This window comes from Carettochelys insculpta, chromosome 2, assembly GCF_033958435.1.
Source record: "Carettochelys insculpta isolate YL-2023 chromosome 2, ASM3395843v1, whole genome shotgun sequence".
Taxonomy (NCBI): domain Eukaryota; kingdom Metazoa; phylum Chordata; order Testudines; family Carettochelyidae; genus Carettochelys; species Carettochelys insculpta.
This window is the reverse complement of record NC_134138.1, coordinates 221,730,599-221,751,971: the sequence shown is the minus strand read 5'-3', so window position 1 is coordinate 221,751,971 and position 21,373 is coordinate 221,730,599. Positions and strand designations below refer to the sequence as shown.

Here is a 21,373-nt window from a genome sequence, read left to right as displayed (position 1 = left end):
GAGAATCCTTAAAAGATCTTTAGAAACCCTTAGGCTGTGTCTAGACTGGCCCTCAGCTTCGAAGGAGGTGTGTTAATTAGGGTGTTGGGAGATTATTAATGAAGTGCTTCAGTGCATATGCAGCACTTCATTAGGCTAAATCTCCCCCGCGCCAGCTTCAAAGTGCCAGCTTGCAGGTAGCTGCGGGTCAGCTGCGGGTACTTCGAAGTGCCCAAGCTCCTTTGAAGTCCCTTTACTCCTTTGAAGGAGCTTGGGCACTTTGAAGTACTCGCGGCTGACCCGCAGCTACCCGCGAGCCAGCACTTCGAACCATCACACTTCAAAGTTGCCACGGGGGAGATTTAGCCTATTGAAGTGCTGCGTATGCACTGCAGCACTTCATTAGTAATCTCCCAACACCCCAATTACCATGCTCTCTTCGAAGTTGGGTCTAGGCTAGATACAGCCAAAGAGAAATCCATCCTCTTTCTGTCAATGGCGTCACTTCGGCCCACCCTAGCAAAACCAAAACCAGACTTTCATACCTTAAGATTTTGAAGGTATGCACATCTGACTGTGGATTGAAATAAGACACCCCTTTGAATATGCATGAGATGTCACTTCACAGCCTCGAGGACAAACTTCCAAAATGGGTATCTGTAGTTTCAATACCAAGAAATACCGCCTGATCACGCTTGGTGACTCTTGCCTCTACTTTACAGTAAACAGCATGACCCAGTCAGGCAGGACCATTGTATTTTTGGCACCTTCTGATACCACACAAGATAAATTTCATGTTCTATATTAACATACTGGTCCCTTTTACAGATTCCCCACTGGATAAATGCTACCTTGTATGTCAGCATACTGGCCTCTTTTGTCCCTTTGTGGTTAAAGTAACTGAGCTGCAAGGTCTGGAAATACAGATATGTTCACACTTACTTAAATACATGTATGGAAATTTCTATATACTTACACCCACCTAAATATATTAAAAAGTGCCAAAACTAACATCTTGCAGTGTGTGATCCCTGTAGGCCCCTTGCATTACTATTAAAATAGAATAAAACAGTAAAAGGTTAAGGAGAATAGATAAGCTGCATATAGGCCTGCAAACTGTAAATCCAGTACATGTATCCTTATTGGCTGTGTCCTTTAGAACTTTTTCTTCCGTTTTAATGAAAATCTCATATAGGTGATCTGCTGTAGTTCTAGCAAGGAAGCTGTCCCTCAACATATCCAAATGAGGTCTGATACAGCTATATTTGTGTCCTTAAATACATTAAAAGATTAAAGAATAATCATTGTTCCATAAGACAAACCCTGCAGTCTTTCCTAAGTACTGATTCAGGCAAAACTCCCATTGAATGAATGAATGAATGCATGATTGGTGGGAGACGAGCTAATGGAGCAGGGAATCCTGAACATATCCTTAGCCATGGGAATTACTGATTAACCAAGGTCTTGTGGTAGGCAGGCATTTCTCTTTATTTCAGAAAAACAATCTCAGAGCTATACAGGAAAATATCGATAGGCCTCAGAATTCAGGATACTGGGGAAACAAAGTACTTTCACCAAATATGTGGCATCTTATGTGCACTTAGAAAGATAAATAACTAACTAGCTTTTATTGCTGAAGGATGATAGAAATGGTGTTACAGATCTGGAGGTGTTTTTTTTTTCTTGTTCCAGCATTTGGTTTCACAACAGCATATTCTGATTAATGAAGAATCGATGAACCTGTTGAGTTTGTATACTTCTCCTTCTTTGCCCAACATAACCTTGGGTCTTCCAGCAGTACAATCCCAACTCAGTGTAAGTAATCACTTTGAAAGAATGTTCTTATTGTATCAGGGGATTTTCTTTGAGACCAATCTCCCTTACACTGGCTTTCACCACCTCCTTCTCTTCAACTTTCCATTCCTCTGTTTACTTTCTCTCACAGTATGAGCATTTATGGTCTTTTTTCACCACAAAAAGCCATCTCAGTCTTTGTGCTTATTTTGTCTTTTCGGAGGGTAAGTCAATCAGGGTAAGACCCATGACTTCATTTCTGTTATACAGGACCTGATACACTATGGGCTCTACTGGAAGCAGTAAATACTCACACTGAATAGTAATGAACAAACAGATGTGAGGATAAAGCTTGTACAATGATGTACTAAATACAGTTTTTGAATCATAGGTACAAATGCCTGAAGCCAGAGGTGTGGTAAGAGATACATGAGTTGGTCGTAAAACTTATCCTATTGAACAACTTTTGTATGGGTGACATATCTTGAATAAAATTTCTTCCAGGAATTCTCTACCAAAGACAATAGTTTTAGGATGATATTCTAGTACTTACTCAGGCTTAATTGAAGCTAATATATTAGAAGGTCCTCATATTTAAATTTCTTTGAATTTCAGTGTTTAATAAACATATGACTATATAAATGTAGCAGTCTATTAATAAATGACATTTCATGATCAGTCGTAAAGAGAACATCAGGTTGAGCAAAAGTCGAAGGGTGAAATACTGATCACCTTCAAGTAAATGAAAGCTGTGCCTCTCAGTTTCGTGGGGACAAAATTTTGTCATAGGATTTCTTAGTTCAGTTTGCCTCCAGATAAGGGTTTACAGTATGTCTTTTGATGGCTCTGAACAGTAATATGTAATATTGTAAAGAAATCTTCTTTAATTTGAGATATAATTCATGATACAATGGTATAATTTATGAATTTGGTAAAATTTATGTAAATTCTGGGTATAGAAATGAGTATGTGTCACTATACATTATATTGAAAAATAAACATAAAATAACAAACAAAAAATAACATAAAACTTGAAGAAGATTTATAATTGAAATTACGTGCCGTCTTATTGAAACTCATAATAAAGTGCTTATTTAAAATGAATTTATATATTGTAATATCTGTCTCTCTGATATATGGTTGTTACCTAATTCATTTCTGTGGGAAAACACGATACTATTTTCTTCCATCAGGCAGCACGAAAAGTTTGCAAAAGGTAATTTTATGACTCTAAATTCTCTAGGAATCTTGCATCAGACACCTGTAAGCAAAGATTGTGTTTAAGATACTGATTGTAAATAAGAGTGAGCAACATTCCAAAAACATAATTATAAATAATTTTTCCTTTCTGAAAAATGTCTAATTGAGAATAAGTAATAAATCATGTCAATATAATTTATTATATGAAATTAAAAGCTGTTTTCTTTAAATACACATATATGTCATAAATGCCTTTTTTGAGGTCACTTAACACTAAATGCTGCTTTTGAAAATTGAACAAACAGGGTATTTGATCTTTACATGTAGTAATTTTGCCATTGTTAAAATAAGACCATGTAATATGAAGTTTGAAGTCTCCGGCTGCATCTACACTATGAGATAAATTAGAATTTAAGGCAAAGAGCTTGATATTACCATGTGACTGTCTTCATGGTAAATACTGTTAGCTTGATTTAATATTAATATCATAATATCGTCGTAACCTGCTGGGTATTGCATCAAGCTCGAATTCAAAAGTTCAATTAAAGGCCAGTGTGGCAGCGCCACATCTTAAAATCGAATTGATTAGCCTCTAGAGGTGTCCCATATGTAACCCACAATGTCCCACAGTAACAGGAAAGACATGAATTTCAAACTGGGACCAGGAAGCCTGTGGCTGTGGGGTAATTTTGTACGAGAGCCTGAGAAATGTCTTTCTTCCTTTGCTATTAGTGCTGTGCTACCCATTACAAATAGTCCCAGCACAGACTTTGTGATTCTCTTTCTACACTTAGTATTTTTTTCTGTACTGCCTGGCACTAGCTGCTGCCCCGCTGCACCATTTGGCAGCAGGGCTTTTGTGGGGTCATGCTTGCATAAGACGCCGAGAAGCTGCTTCTCAGCGGTTTACATTTGTACGTGCCCCACCACCACCACCACCACAGGTGCCACATAGTCGGAGTCTTTCCTGTGCCCAGCCACATCACGTGGGTAGCCCCTGACCCAATAAAAGGATGTGCCTGCTATTCGGTGCTGACCATGCTGCCAGGCATGACCATGTCCTGGCTTATGCATGGTTAGGACACAGGCAGGGAATGAGGAAAATGCAATGTGGAAAGATGATGTCAAAGACCAGCAAGTATACCCAGAATGGTACAGGGAAGAGGGAACTGTGGGATAGGTTCCCACAATGCACTGCTGCAACAGTCGATGTTTTCCAATTTGAGTGTGGCAGCAATAATTCACCTTTGTGAAGGGCACATGGTGAGGTGAGGATAGTCAAAATTGGGTTTATAAATTTCAGATTTACAAAATCAATAAATCAATTCGATTTTATTTTGTAGTGTACACACAGCCTCAATTAAACATTTATTACTGCTATTTATCACTTTTTCATCATCCCTTTTTAAAAATCTGGTTGATATTTTCAATGAGAATGTAGGCATCCGTTAGCATGAATGCAGATATCGGAAGTATTAATGGGTCAAGAGTTCAAAAAAATGGAGTTCCTGTAGGATCCATAGTAAGTTTAAGGCAATTAAATCAGGGGGCTTTAAAGTGCTAAATGCCCAGTAGCTCTCACTGACCCCTATAGACCAGATTGTTACTTAACAATACACTATGAGTAAAAAGGAATAATTGTGCTGTCCCAGGAGTAGGCCAGAGAAGAAATTGCTTCAGGAGAAAGTAACGTTCACCAGCTCTATCCCAATTGTAGATACTGTCCAATCTTGCTTTGGATCAGTATTTCTGAATGATGTATTGTGTGAGAGAAGGAAATGTGGAAAGCCAAAGCTCACCTGCTTCCCATTGAATTCAAGACACCTGTTCTCCTTCTTCCTGTACAGAAAGTGTTGATCTGAGTGACCGACGAAAGGGACTAGGGACAGCCACACTTTCCTACACACCATTGTAAGGAAAGGTCACAATCTTGCCCTTTGAAAATAACCTCTTCATTTCAGGTCACCCTTTTATTGATGCCACTGTGTTAAAACAACTGGCATGTTCTCCATAGCCACAGGGTAAGGTGGAGCTTTCTTTTTCTTTCAAATTACAGTATAATAAGATCAGCTAATAGTGTGGAGACCTAATGGAACAATTCTTTGAAAAGCCGCTAATATCCCTCTTGTGTCTCGACACAGGTTTCATCTTCACTCAAAGAAAAACAGAAATGTGAGAGCCAGACACTGAGGCAGGGAGTGGCTCTTCCTGGGCAGTATGGAGGAAGCTTGCCTCCCTCTTCAGCTCATCCTCATATTGCTCTAGAGGGAAAACCTAACAGTAGCCACCAGGCTCTTTTGCAACATTTGCTACTGAAGGGACAAATGAGACAGCAAAAGCTTCTTGTGACTGGTAACTATCAAAGGCTATTCTGGAGTGTCCTTTGGGGTGTTTTTTTTTTTTTTTTGTTAACATAGTGTTTTACAACACAATGACTTCATTTATAAATAAAATGCAATATATGAATCCTCCAGCTCACAGCCATTTGGGGCATGTGGGGAAGCAATGTGGGGGTTGATTTTTTTCTTCCTGCTTTTAGTGAGACCTGCTCCAATCTCTCACTCCTGTCTCTAAGGGTAAAATGATTGCAGAAAATGTAGTGGCTTTTTCTTGAGCCTGTCAAACTCTATTGTTGCAGGACATTTGCTGAGAAGATTATTTTATTGATACTACTGAAAAATTCTTTAGTATGTCAGATTCATTCACCCTGACTTGTATGTTTTCTTAGTTTCACTGCTCTTCATATTTGATGAGTGAAATGTCATTGTTTTTCAGGAGGGGCTCCTCTCCATCCGCAGTCTCCATTAGCAACAAAGGAAAGAGTCTCACCGGGGATCAGAGTTGCCCACAAGTTGCCTCGTCACAGGCCACTGAATCGAACCCAATCAGCTCCACTGCCTCAAAGCACATTGGCTCAGCTGGTCATTCAGCAGCAGCACCAGCAGTTCCTCGAAAAGCAGAAACAATACCAGCAACAGATCCACATGAACAAAGTGAGTTCTCAAACTGAAGCCTTTCCAATGCACACAGAGAATAGAAAACTAACAAGATAGGGAGGATATCTGGTACAGTGCTGTACCTGAACAATATGCAGGTCTGCTGTATGTGCACATTATCTATTCATAGGCATGTAAGGCATGGGTGAGAGTGTTTGTGTTAATGTTAGACTAGATGTCCATTTTCTGTCATTCCTAAAGATTGTCCAAAATTGGTTCTCTAGACATTGGCATCACGAAGAATATTTTTAAAGGAAATAACAACCAGATTCTCTTGACATTTTAAACTACAGTAAACGCTTTCATATCTGGCCGCCCTGGGACCAGGAGGTGGCTGGATATTCAAATATTCTGGATAATATGGAGGTATAGCTAGCAATGCATAACACTTAGAAAAAACCGACAAGATTAAATATTAAGAAATAAACAAAATTGTATGCAGAGTACTTTTTTTTTTTTTTACCAACAACAGTAGTATTGTACACTTCAAACTTATACTGTGTTTGCTGTATTTATTTGTATTTACTTCCAATATACCTTACTTATGGAAAACATAACTAAAATTTACTTATGGTTAAAATGACAGTTATTTCAGAGTTCCGGATGATAGAATGCTAAATATGAAACTGAACCATTTTTAGAACTCCTATTGTACTGATAAATGATTTCTCTAAATGTTACTAATTTATTTTTGACTAATTTCACTTCCCATTTCACTGTTAAAAGACAATTTGCTGTTGCTACCTGTGATGCATATTTTAAACTTACTTGATTAATGGTGATTAGTATAGTGGCAGTTCTTTAAAATTAACCTTTTAGTTGCTTTATACTTTTTCATCTAGAGGCTTTACTTATCAACCAAAACAACTTTTTAAAACCTTCTATCAAGACTCTGCTTTCCATGTAAAAATGGACATGTAACAAAAAGTTCATTGCCTGCATGTCAGGATAAAAGATGAATACTGAAGGATGGCTAGGTCTACACTAGCAAGTTATTTCAAAAAAATCAGGCCATTTTTCGAAAGAACACACAGAACGCACTTTTTCTATCCGAAATTGAAAGAACGCAGCTCTTCTTCCAGAAGCCATCTTCTGCTCCCAGATCAGGAAAAGCACCTCCTTTCAAAAGCTTCTTTTGAAAAGAAGCATGCGTAGATGCTCCATGGGTCCTTTTTTCGAAAGAACAGTCCTCATGGTGCTGGATTTTCCAATCCCTGGCCTGTTTTTCCAAAAAAGCAGGGGCTGTGTGGACACACTTTGTTGAAAGAGCGGATTGATTTTTTTTATCTACTTTTTGTGTGTGGATGTGCTCTTTCAAAAAAAGTTTTTTCAGAAGAGATGTTCTGGAAGAACTTTTTTAGAAAGGTCACTATAGTGTAGATGAAGCCAATATGTCAGAGGAGAACCAAGTATTGTTGCTGATAAATTTGGGATCCAATTCTACTTCTGTTGCTTATGTAACATAACACCTTATTCTAGAAGAAATCAGTAGGACTGCTTGGAGGTGAATGAACAGTGGACTGCAGAATCTAGCTATTTTCATAGCAGAGAGAGTATAGTTTTATATGAGAAATAGCAAGAGCATCATCAGGAGATAAACTGTAGCCATGAACACTGCCGCACTCCAGTACTGAGATAGGTGAGTTGTTAATTGATCTAATCGTAGAAGAACCTTTTTAGTGTACATCCTTCTGTCTTACTGATCGTGCTATACTCATTTTCCAGTTGACGTTAAATACATACTTGCCAGACTGTTTGGAATAATTTTGATACACATGAATCAATGCCTCTTCTCTTTTTCTATCGTGTCAGAGGATTATTTGATAGGTATATAAGAAAGCCAGTGACATGGGAGAAAATAAGATGAAAAGCAGGCATACTACCTTTGTACATCAGAGAAAGGGCCAACCCATCTCACTGGTGAACTTCTCCCATGGGGTTCTGATTTCTTGAATCTGTTAGGAATTCCCAATAAAATTAGAAACAAACCTCGAATTTAAGTACATAGTTTGTACAGTGGTTTGGTTATTAAATCTTGTCTTAATTAGAAAAAATGAAGACCAGAAAACTTCAAAGTTCAGTGCTGATCCTTGCATGTTAACCCCTCTCAGCTAGGGTGTTTTGATTACTCAACTAGGACTCCAGTTGGCTTTACTTCAAGTATGCATTCCATATGTTTAATCAAGATGGCATATGTACACCTTGTAGCCTCCAGATTTTGAAAATATTTCACCTGCCCTCACTTGTCCTAAGAAAAGACCTTTTTATTACTAGGTAAAGGGACTATGCTTTTGCATTATTTAAAGTTATCCATAGCAAACAACAATCATGGTTTTTCCACTAAATGAAGAATTATGTTTATATGTGTATGAAAGATAACTGTGTGATTCAATTGTTAAATGATCTATCGCTTTTAGGAATAAATCGTATGACCTTTTGATGCTTCTGTTCTAAATATACCCTAGTTAAGCTTAAGTCAGATATCATAATGGAATGATACCGAATAAATGTTTCTGAAATATTTTTCTTTATTTAGTGTAGGTAAAGATTTGGCCTTACCTGCCCTGTGTTCAGCCATTTCAATCAGTCAGCAACGTTTAACCACTGATTTTCTTCCATGGTAAAAATTAGCAAAGACTGTAGTGTTCAGTGGAAATTCTTTCTTAGACTTGTTTTTACTGGCCTCCTGCTCATGAGATTGTAACCATAATTTCTTGGTCAGCATTCTGGTAACAGTACATCTTAGGGAGAATATTGAACAGAAGTTCTGTTATTGTAGTTATGCAGCTGTCCTCTGCAAACCTACACAAAGCAAGAAGTAATCTTCACACATCTAAAAGGAAGAACTTGTGTAAATAAATATAATTTAAAGAGCAGCCACCATCAGACTATAGAAGAGAGTGATGACTGAATAACTCAGAACAAGGATCACCCTCTCGTGTACCATGCTAACTTAAATTTTTATATGAATGAGAGAGAAATGTACAGTTTTGTTACTAAATTATTGTTTGACATTGAACATTCATTCTCTTACACTTACACAAAGCTTTTTGGTATTTACCTGTACTATGAAATGATTCACTAGCAAGTATTCAGTGTTCACTCTTCCAGTTTTGCTTAAAAGAGTAGTTCACAATGGTCTTTTCATTTCTTGGTTGGCTGGCTTGTTTTGGATTAAAGCAGGGGTGTCCAACATGTAGTCCATGGGCTGGAATCCGGCCCGCAGAGCCTTTTTATCTGGCTTGCTGGGCCGGCAGCAGCACCATTTTTAAATGGCGGATGGACAGTTCTGAGCCGTGTGGCTGTTTACAGAGCAACTATTTCAGTGGTTCCAAAGCTGAATTATTTAGTTCTTAACCAATACAGCACATGTTCCATGTCTTTCCATCTCCCAAGCATATATGCGCATCTAAAGTTCTTCCACTGGACCAATTGCATTTCTATTCAAAGGCAGTAAAGTGAAATGTACAAAAAATGTGTCATTCTCTTTGCTCAGTTATATTTACGAAATGCTTCTTGATTTAATAAATCAAATACTCCAAAGCATTTTCTTAGCAGTTTTAACTAGAAATTTTATTAAAGCCATTTTTAAGATGGCAAGTTTCTAGAAGTAAAGTAATTCTTCATTGTTATAAGATCAGGACAAGATACTATCCCTTCTTCCTGTCTCTTGTTACGCTGGGATACCATGATTTATTTATTTTTAGACCTTTGAATCAATATTATTAATCATGCAAATTGAAATGCTGTATTTGTCATTTCAGCTTGGAGTAAGATTTTATGACATGATATAACCCCCTGAAAGTCATGGAAAATGATTTTACGGCAATTGGAAAAAATAAAGCTTTAGCTGTGATAAGGGAAAAGCAGTGGCTGTGCAGCTGAACTTGTGATTTGTATGGTATTATAGTTTGCAAAACTACAGACATAATATATGTTGTTTTTCTTTGTAAGGGAAATACACTTCCAGCCACAACCAAGGCTGTGATTAGAGTGATAAAAAGCAAAATGTAACACAGGATGGGGTAAAGATTTCACTGGATCATTTGTGCTCTAAAGAGAAACAAATCAGACTATATCTAGATTACAGCAATTTGTCGACAGAGGTTTTTGTTGAAAGATACCTTCTGACAAAATTTCTGTTGACAGATCGTGGCCAAACTGCTAAGTGGATCGCAAGACCGATCTGCTGTGTTGACAGAGAATGGCCGGGTGCTCTATCGGCAAAACAGCCAGCAGGAACCACAGCAAACAGGTCTCCCTGGTGTCCTGAAGGCCCTATTTGTTGACAGATGGCACCCCAGACCAGCCAGACTGGCTTTCTGTTGGCAGATCTCTGTCGATGGAGGCATTATGCCTCATGGGGAGTGAGATATAACTGTTGACAAAAGTGCTGCATTCCCTCGATTTACTGTTGACAGAATGCCTTGGGAATGTGGACAGTCCACAGATTTGTCGACAAAATGCCAGTTTTATTGACAAATCCCTCTACTGTTGACATAGTGTCAGTGAGCCAAGAGGTGTGCCTCTCCCCCTAGTAACAAAGAGAAGATTCCCCTATGGATTATTTCTGGTCAATTGTCAGATGACAGAGTTTTGATGTAGGAAATAGTATACCTCCTTGCTGGAGCCTGACATTTATGCCTCTGGGATCTAGTACACTGACCTCCTCAAAACATTCTAGCTGAAATGCAAATTTTGACATTCCATCCAGGAGTAGGTGGAAAGCCTTGCCCTTGCTTTTGAAAAATCAAGTGTGTGGAAACCTGAACTGGCTTTTCTTTTGGAAGATAGGCTTTGCTGTTGTCAGATGTAATACACTTCTGTTCAGATGACAGCTTGTTTCCTTGTGCTATCCTTTGATCACCATTTTAGAATTTTATTTTAGCCGATAAAGAGAATGGCATGTCTGGGAACCCAGTTATTGTAGCAGGTACCAAAACACTGACACTGCAAAAAATCTTACTGTCTGGCTTCTTATGTTATTTAGGTATCTAAAGAACCTTGACCTTACTACTTAAATGGTATGATTTCTGCATAATTAATATAAACACACAGCCATTCACAGTTTTCTGAATTTAGGAAAATCTCAGAAATTAAAGTAGTGAGGGGATTAAGTGAAGGTGTTCTTTTTCATTAGAAGTGGCTTATATCAGTACAGACGGTGAGTGAAATCCTGGCCCTAGTGAATATGATGGCAAATTCCCATAGATTTTGATGGGACTAGGACTTTAACCCATTAATATAGGCGCACGTTTCCATATTGCTGTTATGTAACATATATTATGTTTATTGTACTTAAGAGTTCAGTATTACTTTGTAATGGTGAAATTTTGTATAGGTGAAGGAAATTAAATAGTCAAGAAATGGGAAGGTTTGCAATGTACGTTACCATTCCCTGTGCTACTTTCATAGCTTAAAGATAAAAAGAAGAGGACTTGACCTTCAGTTTTCGCTCCAGGCTGTTAATCTGTTCCTAAAGTGTTTCATTTGGATGAGAAAACAGTAGCTAGGTGTGACCATGAGGTGAGAAAAATACGGGAGAAATTAAATGTTAGTACTTTAGATGATGAAATAACTGAGACAAAGGATATAATCCTAGGGAAAATAATGTGGAGGTTTCTAGTTCTTGGAATGAGTTAATTGCTAGAAGAAACTGAGTTTTTAATAGGAACATTTAATGCAGACAACTTGCACAATACATGAATATCTGTTTAGCAGTATGTTAATACTGTGTATCTTCTGCTGGTGTAGATTGGCGTACCTCCATTGATCTTATTCTAGCCCAGGATCTGACTTTCCATATTTCCTCATGTTTGAGCACCATGTGCAACAATTCAGGCAGTGGTGGATGAAGGAATCTGAGAAACACACTTCCTGTTTTAAAAATTCTAATCATGCGTTTTTGGACCAGGCTATAGCAACAATAAATGAGTAATTCATTGATAGGCAGATTATTTATTAAGAATCAACACCTATGCTTGCTTTGGAAAACAATCTTGAAGGAACAGCTGACTCTTCAATTTCTATTGTACATGCTCAATACAAAATTTGTGTTTTGAAACAGCCAAATACACTGCTAATGTAAGCACAGCTAGTTACAAGCATAGCTTGCTAAATGCATGGATACACTGATTTAAAAAGCATGTATGTTTGTAGAAGAAATTATTTTCCCTCCTCTTCTAATATTTCTTTGATTCATAAGAAAGGTGACTGAGTTTATGTGGAAATAAATTTATGTGGACTGTTGCTGCAGGTTTACTCTTGGTGCTTTGTACCTTGTATGATTTAGAGACATTCCATTTAAATAATATCAGGGAAATATGGATTTTAAAAAGCTTATTCCTTGCAGAGGATACATGTATGCTACAAAAATTACTGTAAAGTGTCAGTTATGTACTCTCCCTGTTTTTCTGTGCAGCTAAGGAGCCACAATTGGCTGCTTCTCTTGTCTTTCCTAGGTGGACTCCTGCAGTTTTATAATGCTGATGCATATTTCTGACAGCTTAATTTCCTGTAAACCAAACTTAAAAAGAAATAATATAGATTACAGTAGTTTGTGGTCATTCTCTAATCTGCTCTCTCAATTTGCATAATTCTCAAATGTAGGCATGTTCCTTTGGAGGAAGCCAATTTGCACAATTCTAATTTAGAACATTAACTGAAACATGTCTTTATGGGTATTGTGAAATATAGTCTCATTAAAGCTCAAATGAAGGCCTCCTCTTTCCAAAACTATTACTGAACATTCAGCAAACATCATTCATTCTTGGTATCAAAATCTATGAACTTAACTATAGGTTCAGAAACAAAATGATTGGACAAGTTGAAGGAGTAAAACCAGGAACTTAAGTGGAACCAGATGTTTTGAACATATGTGACTAGAAGCGCCTTGCAGTATCAGGTATATTTGTCACTATAGTGTGATTGTGCCAAGTTATCCTTTAAACTATGTTAACAAAATGAAAGTTTAGGGAGAAATGAGAAATAACTGTAGACTGGTGAACTGCACATGTCTGGGACTCAAGGAAACTCAAGAGTTTCATCTTCTAAGCTGCCATGTGGTCAAGGGAAAATATTACTTTAGTTATTTATCCCCAAAAAAGGGACAATGTCATACACCCACCTGATAAAACACTTTGGCCATGTCTACACTAGCCCCAAACTTTGAAAAGGCCATGTAAATGGCCATTTCGAAGTTTACTAATGAAGCGCTGAAGTACATATTCACCGCCTCATTAGCATGCGGGCGGCCACAGCGCTTCGAAATTGACGCGGCTTGCCGCTGCGCGGCTCGTCCTGATGGGGCTCCTTTTCGAAAGGACCCCCCTACTTCGAAGTCCCCTTATTTCCATCTGCTCATGGGAATAAGGGGACTTCGAAGTAGGTGGGGTCCTTTCGAAAAGGAGCCCCGTCGGGACGAGCCGCGCGGCGGTGAGCCTCGTCAATTTCGAAGCGCTGCAGCCGCCCGCATGCTAATGAAGCACTGAATATGCATTTCAGCGCTTCATTAGTAAACTTCTAATTGGCCATTTGAATGGCCATTTCAAAGTTTGGGGCTAGTGTAGATGTAGCCTTTGAGATGTAAGAAGCAAGACAGAAATTTATTACTTACAAATCCCTCAATCTCAGTTATGTCTTCAGCAACTATCCAATTGACTTCAGTAATGGAGTGCCAGACCCTAACACAGCAGTATTTTAGATTTAAGTGCAGGCTACCACTAAATGTATTCTAAAAATAAAATACAGGCTCCTGTGGGTGGGGTATCACTCTAATCATTAAGTCATTCAGGAATGTGTTTTAGCATGGGCCATGCTGGGGTAAATTTCCCCAAATGACTCCCTGGGATTGCATCAGTAGCCTCATCAACTTTTAGGAACAGTGCATACAATAGCATGAAGGAGAACAAGCCCACAGAAATGTGAGAAAGCAGAGCAGCAAGGAGGTCAATAAGGAAATGAAATATGCTCCCTAACTGTGCTGTGGGCTAGCTCACAGTGTCTCTTGAATTCTTCTCCAGAGTGACCCACCTGATGTCAAACAACTGGCATATGGAATGTTTTACAGATGGATCAGCATCAGTGACTTACACTAGCTGTATGATTATCTGTCGCACAGATGTTTTAGGTTGTGTTTGCTTGCTAGCCAGCCAACAGCCAGACTCTTTTATTTTTTTTGCAGCATCACCAACAGATGTTTAACAAAAAGGCAAAGAATAGTCTACCATTCTGAATACATGTAGTTTGCTCAATCTGCCCCTTTGGGTAGCATCATCTCCTGAGAAAAGAATTTATTGGTGTCATCTGAGAAATTTTGCAGATTCTTCTTTATAAAGGAGTCAATTGGTGTTAGTTGTGCTAGTGGGGATTCCTCTGTGTATGTGCCACCTGCAGCGCTGAAGATGCATTTGAAGTGATTGATGAATACTGGAACATGAGAGAATTTTATGTGGGCTGCTGCTGCCTTCAAAACCAGTTCTCAAAAGGGTTCTTGAGCATACCTGAAGACTTTCACCAGGGGCATACTCTTCTTTAATAGGTGTGCTATTAGCCATAAGTTCTAATAATGCAAATGCAGCTGCACAGATGGGTAAATGTATCTGCATGTGGGCTCAGCACCTTCAGTTGCCTGGATTATCTTACACTTCTTGCAGGGGACGATGAAAAGAACCAAAGTTATCCATATAACACACGCTACTTGTTCAGGATCAACAATGGTGCTGTTATTAGGGGAAAGCGGGGTGGGGGAAGATTGCTGCCAGCCCTCAGTGTTGATGATGAATGCCAAGGGGGCGTAGCTCTTTCTTTCACTTACATCTTGTTGCTTGCTATTGTTTATTGGAAACAATCTGGTGATCTGGATACAGGATCTAAAAATAGGATAGAAGATGATTTTATGGCCTGCGGGACTTTGTTCATAAATCCTAAGTCTACGTGGGTGAAAGAAAGGTGTCAGTTCTGTCCTTGCCTTCATCTGTGACCATACCATACATCCTCTTTTACACAGGTCCTTGATTCTGGAGGTGGAGGACAGCCTAATAGAGAGGCGTAGCATTTATAAAAGCACTAATCCCATATTTTAGGCACCTGCACATTGTTTAATTGTTAAACTATACAAAATGCTATTGGATAATTATCTCAAACTACCATAAATCTCCTCTTTCCAATGGACTCATACCCCATTAAGCGATCCCTATCTGAAAAAAAACCCCACCATCTGAAAATAAATATCACATCAGGGTTTTACTGCACCAAAATGGAATAAATTCCAGAACAGAGAAAAACTTCACTGAAGATTTTCTGCCAACTTGTAATCAAGTTCTGTATCTGATTTGCAAGTGTAGGCTATCACACAAGGAAGGGTTTTTTTCTAGGATACCTAAGTTCCAGTATGTTTAGGAATTTGTAGTTCAAAATCAAAAGCTTTTCATTGGGAAGCAAGTGCAGACCTGAAAATATTCTGTATTTGTCTCCAAAGACATGACTCTGCTACCACAGACCTCTTTATCCATAAGTCTTGGACTAGATCCTATAAACTGTTATTTCACATCAATATACCTGCATGAACGATGGCTATTCTTGTGATTAGGCATTTACAGGGTTCAAGCCCTGCTGCATATTTTCCAGCAAGTTGGAGGTGCATTACTGGACTGCATTCCAGAAGCTCACACAAGGAAGTGCAAAACCCATCTTTCTGAATCAGCAAGTCTTGTCACACTGCAGCAGACATTTAAGCAGGAAAATGGCTGACAGTGTTCTCACTGACAGCTCTGCTCTGTGCTTGCTGCTGACAACATCCTAATTTCAACAGGGAGTCCAATGTGCGCTGTATAGACAGGAAGGCCCAGATCATCAAAGAGACTTAAGTATTGTGATGGTAAGTGATGCAAGGGCTAACTTTCAGGAACCTAGAAAATTGCAGGAACAACAAAGTAACTACAAAGCTCGAGTTAAGTCCCTCAACAAAGAATGGGGAGAGACAGTTACCTAAGAATGCTCTCTACAAAAAGCCAGCATGCTAGGCAAGGAGCCGCCTAGACTAGCCAATGGGAGATGGCTAAATCCAGACCCTCTCATGGAAATAGACACGTCAGTCAGGGCTGCTGGCTGGCATCTGTCTCTGCTCCAGTGATTAGCACCTTGCAGATCCATGGATATCTGTTTTATATCTTTGGGTATCTGCCAATGTGGATGTGAATATCTACTGGTCATTTTTGTAGCTATGGATCAGATACCAATTTTGTATCATGCAGTCCTCTACCATGACCCTTTATACAAAGTGGAACAGCTTCAACAGGAGAGAGATTGAGAGAAACCCTTATCAGAGTATCACATAGCTCTGTGGTTGAGGTATTAGCTGAGTGGCAAGAGATCCCTGTTCAGTTTTTTCAACCCCCATCATGCATAGGGAGGAACTAAACCTGAGTATCTAACATGTCACTTGAGTACTCTTACCACTGGATTGAAAGGTATCAGATTGGCTTCCCCTCACTAACCATTCACTAGTTTTCAATGGGACCTTGTCCAATAGGCAGTCTCTGAGGTCACCTATTGGATTGTGCACAATATGGCCCAAAGCAGCTATCTTCCTGTGCTTCATAGATCCCACTGATACTTAGGAAAGAAATAGGCATATGCCTGGAGTGGGGAAGCAGTGCACATACTCAGAGGCAGAAACAGACACAAAGGCAATGACTACACTGGCCCCTCCCTTTTGAACAGGGCATGCAAATGTGGTGAACTCCAGGTGCAAATGAGGTGTTAATTAGCATATTTGGTGTCTCATTTGCATGATTACAGCCACCCTTGATTCCAGAACAGCTGCTTTTGAAATGCAAAACAGCCATGTAGATGAGGTTCCTTTGAAAGGAAGCCCTGCTTTTGAAAGTACCTTTCTTCCTATCCTTTTTTAGGAAGGATGCTTTTGAAAGCGGGGATTCCTTTCGAAGGAACCCCACCTACATGTCTCTTTTGTCTTTCAAAAGCAGCTCTTCAGGAACAGAGAGTGGCTGTAAATATGCAAATGAGATGCTGAACATGCAAATGAGTGTGTCATTTGCATTTTGATCCACCACATTTGCGTGCCTCTTTCAGAAGGGCGGGGCCAGCATGGAGGTAGCCAAATGGATATTTCACAGTGACCCTTTAGGGTTAGGATCACATCTGTGGATCACAAGGGTACCTGACACTGGGACTTAGGCACCTAAGTCTGGGACTTGGGTGCCTAAATATCTTTGTGGATCTGGGTCCACATACAGGTCTTGGCAAGTGCTAGTTACTTTTTGAACTTTGTTAATTATCTGTGTCTTGGTAGGTACCTTCTTGCACCACCTCCACTTCCCTTTTAATGGACAGTTCATAGTCACACAAGGGGGCTAGCCTGTATCACATTCTTGCAACTTTGCAAATTACTTTTTGCCAAAACATAACATTTTCTTTTTTATCAATCAAGCAGTTTCTGTGTGGATACTTATGATTTAGAGCAAATCATGAGATCTTTCCTTTCTATTATTAGGAAATGTTTCAATACAGATAGCTCTTAGCAGATTTTTTTTGGTGAAAATATTAACTGACTTAAAATAATCACCCTAGAGCTTTCAGTCATGTAAAGTAACATAGCTCCATCAATGTCAAGAAAAAGGAAAAACCAGCAAAGCACAGAACCTAACAAAAGCAGAAGTTTCTTTGCTATTCAGAAGTTAAATGTTTCCCGATTTACCACAAAATTTGGCTCCACAGGTGCAGACTAAATTACATAAAGATATATTAACTTTTCAACTGCTGAAATTTTGAGTATCACAGAACCACTGTTTTTTCAGAGTTTACAAGCTGTTCCTGCACAAAGAGTGGAGAGGTTTTGAATAATGCTTTTGATTACCTAGTTTTCCCCTTTTTATATTTTGGTACATACTTTAATTAATGTTAAGCTTGTTAGGAGTGCAATGCAAACTACGTTATGTAAAATGTGCTGCCCTTCAAGGCATATATTTGAATACAAACATACATTTGACAGCTAAGGTATTTTAAGGAGATTAGGTCATTTTAAATATGTCAGTAGGTAAGTTTATAAACAAGTCTGTTAATTTGGTTGCTCTATTGGTATGTATTATAATTAAATGTACTGTTACTACAAAATGGTATATTTGTACATAGCAGCAATGAAGGGTCTTGTGGCACCTTATAGACTAACAGAAAAGTTTTGAGCATGAGCTTTTGTGAGCACAGACTCACTTCATCAGATGCTGGATGCACATAGCAGTATCTAAACAGACAGAAGAAAGTATCTTGTTTGTGAGGATCTTACATTCTTCAGTCTGATAACCTTCTGCTGCGAAAGAGCATCATTAATGACTTTGGCCACAAGAGTTTTGAGCCACTTGTCAGTGCAAATATAGTAATCCCTAACATGGGGATCTGTGGAGAAATAGTGGCAGGAACTTTCATTTTTCTCTCTCTCTCTTTCTCTCAGATGCTCTCTAAATCCATTGAACAGTTAAAGCAGCCTGGCAGTCATCTAGAAGAAGCTGAAGAAGAGCTTCATGGAGACCATGCTATTCAGGAAGAAAGAGCTCCCTCTAGTGGTAACAGCATTAGGGATGACAGCTGCAGCATTTGTGTGGATGACAGACTAGGACAGCATGTGGGGGCTGTGAAAGTGAAAGAGGAGCCACTGGACACTGATGACGATAATCAAACCCAGCAAATGGAATCTGGGGAGCAGGCTGCTTTTATGCAACAGGTAATAGGCAAAGATCTAGCTCCAGGATTTGTAATTAAAGTTATTATTTAAACATCAAATGCATTTTTAGGGACTGAATAAGAGATTGACTGTCTTTTGGTTCATTGATCTAGCTAATTTCATGAAAGTGTTCAGAGTCTAGCAGAGGTGAGTGCATTTGTGTGCACTCTTAAAACATAGAGAAGCTCATTTTAAAGGCCACTGAATGAGAAACTACCCACTGCATTCAATTAGTCTGTGTAAGTCAGTGCACAATACTTGTTTTATCGCTGGACTCCGTTACATGAACTAGTTCTAGGGAAATAAAACTCGCTCTTTAACTGATTTGCTGAGATCAGTAGTTGTCTGAGTCAGTTTCCAGAACTGATAAATGAAATTTTTTTTTTGTTTTTTGTTTTTGAGTTCTTCCGATGTCTTGACTTTTTCTTTCATCTATATGTATATAATGTATCATACTGTAGTCTGGAACACTGTTAAGAGTAGGTTTGTTTTCTCCATTAGGCAGATACTGGGGTCATAGGTTTGTATATAGAATATGATTATGGAGATATTGGGAATTCAAGGTGGATGTAACCATACAAATCAAGGCCCTATTTAAAAGGTTGGTGTTTTTGTTTTTTTGTTTTTTTTTTGCATTTAGCATATTTTTCATTCTTCGTTATTTGACTATGTTGTCTACAAATGCTTCATGAAATGAAGCTGATTCAAATATTAGCAAGGAATGATATGCCACATTATGTTCCAATCAGGTGTTATGATATATCTGTAATTCTAGAAAGAAAACCACAAAGCTGTCACCTGAGAGTCAGTATTTTTAATAAAGGCTTACTCATACAATATCGTAAAAACTTTATTAATAGGGCTTCACTGAAATGCAAATTTAAAGATATAGTTTGTAAGACACCAATGTGGCAAAAGGTCATTTAACTTGATAAAAAGCATCTAAAAATTTGTAAATCATAAATACACCTATGCAGATTGAAATGTCAGAATACTGGTGTCCCTTTTTGCTATAACATCTGAACAACGCGGAATGCAGTAGAAGGCACTGTTTATTTAAGTCAGTACTTTGTCAGGTCCCTGCTGTTCTCCTACAGAAAAGTGATTCTGTGGGGGGTGAACAGGAAATGCCTTATGGAAACAGGAAGTCCAAGTGATTCATGTACTGAGGAATGTGGGGGGGGGGGAGGATTGAGGGGATGGATAGTGTTTTACTCTGTTTTTAAAGGGCGCTCTATGAATTGATTTATTGTCAAAGAAAATAACAAAGCAAGTAGGGAAATTGTTAAGGAAGCTTTCCAGAGAAACATTTCCTTCATATTCCCTTTTGATATGTTTACCTTGTTTTATAGGTTTACTTTTGTTAAAGCTAGTTAAAGATTCATTGTGTTAAGATCTCTTTAATATGGATAATCCAGAACTGACCTGGAGTCCCTGTCAGGTTTTTTTTCTAGTAAAATATTTATATTTCTAAGCTAAGGTATTTTAAGGTGCAGTATCATGTTTCAAAAGAGATAGCTGTTTTGCCAAATGTAGAAGTTGTTCTAATATACATTATTAGTATGTGCTGTTTACATTTTGCTCTAATAGTATAAGTCTCTTATAAAATGTTGCAACTTCTAAAGATGCATTATCCTTTTCCTTAAAAAAAAGTCTCCAAAGAGATTATATGACTTTAACTAGTTGCTATAAAAGAAAGGCCTCCTGAAACATTAACATCAGCTTTCATAGGAAGGACTTGTTAGTTGACAGTATATGCTTTTTTGCTTTAAAATATTTCCTCCCTCACCCCGCAATATAAAGGGGGAAAATAACATGCACATTCAACAATATAAAGCTTATAAGGATGAAAATGTATTTTCCCATACTGTATATATTTCACTTCCTACCAAGCCTAATTTCATGCTCATCAAAAACGGATAGTGAATCTTTTAAAATACATTTTATTTAAAGAGAAATTTGCAAATGAACAGACTTTTGTACAATATAATTTCAAAGATGTGTGACAAACAACAAAAGATATTTTTATAGTGTCATTCAGGAGAGTTACCTCAGTAAAACCAGTGGACTTTAATCCTATTCAAATTTGATAGCCTCTGAATTGAATCAAAAAACTTCCTGGAACCAGTGAAAAGGAAAACTGGGTTAAATAACCATATTTCTAATTAATAAATGTCTCTTGCATTTTAAAACTACTGTATTTATTATTATCTCCCCCTTTGAGGTGATCTCTTGTTTTGTGTTGTAAATATATTCTGTTTGTATGTTCCCTTTCTTGCCTTCTGATATAAGTCTATTTCTTTCTCTAATAAAGTTTTTTTTAAAAGATCCCCTTTCATATATCTGGCTTTGTGTAAAGTTGATAATTTTAGTTGGTGCTCTCTCTTTTGTATAACCAAACATGCTGGCTACACGTTGTTGAAAAAATCCATTAAAGCTTTTAGGAGCAAGATTTTTTATTACACTATTTTTACAATGATTACACAAAGTCTATTTTGGTTTGTTATTTGATCCTACATCAGCCATTGTAAACTGTAAAACAAATGGAAATAATATATATGCATGCTCATTTTCCCATCATGGCATTTGTCTTGGACATATGATCATCAATGATACCATGCTGAACAAATAAAATATAGATAAGCCCCAATATTCTGACCCCTGC

At 38.1% G+C, this 21,373-nt stretch overlaps 1 protein-coding gene across 1 annotated transcript in view; it reads left to right on the top strand.

Annotated features, from left to right (window-relative positions):
- Positions 1-21,037, top strand: part of LOC142007955 (histone deacetylase 9-like) — a 488,069-nt gene extending 467,032 nt beyond the window's left edge. Inside the window, 4 exon segments of the mRNA XM_074984651.1 lie at positions 1,672-1,794; positions 5,115-5,325; positions 5,749-5,966; positions 18,439-21,037. Coding sequence (XP_074840752.1) covers positions 1,672-1,794; positions 5,115-5,325; positions 5,749-5,966; positions 18,439-18,759 — 873 coding nt within the window. The 3' untranslated portion in view covers positions 18,760-21,037.
- Positions 21,038-21,373: the final 336 nt, after the last annotated feature.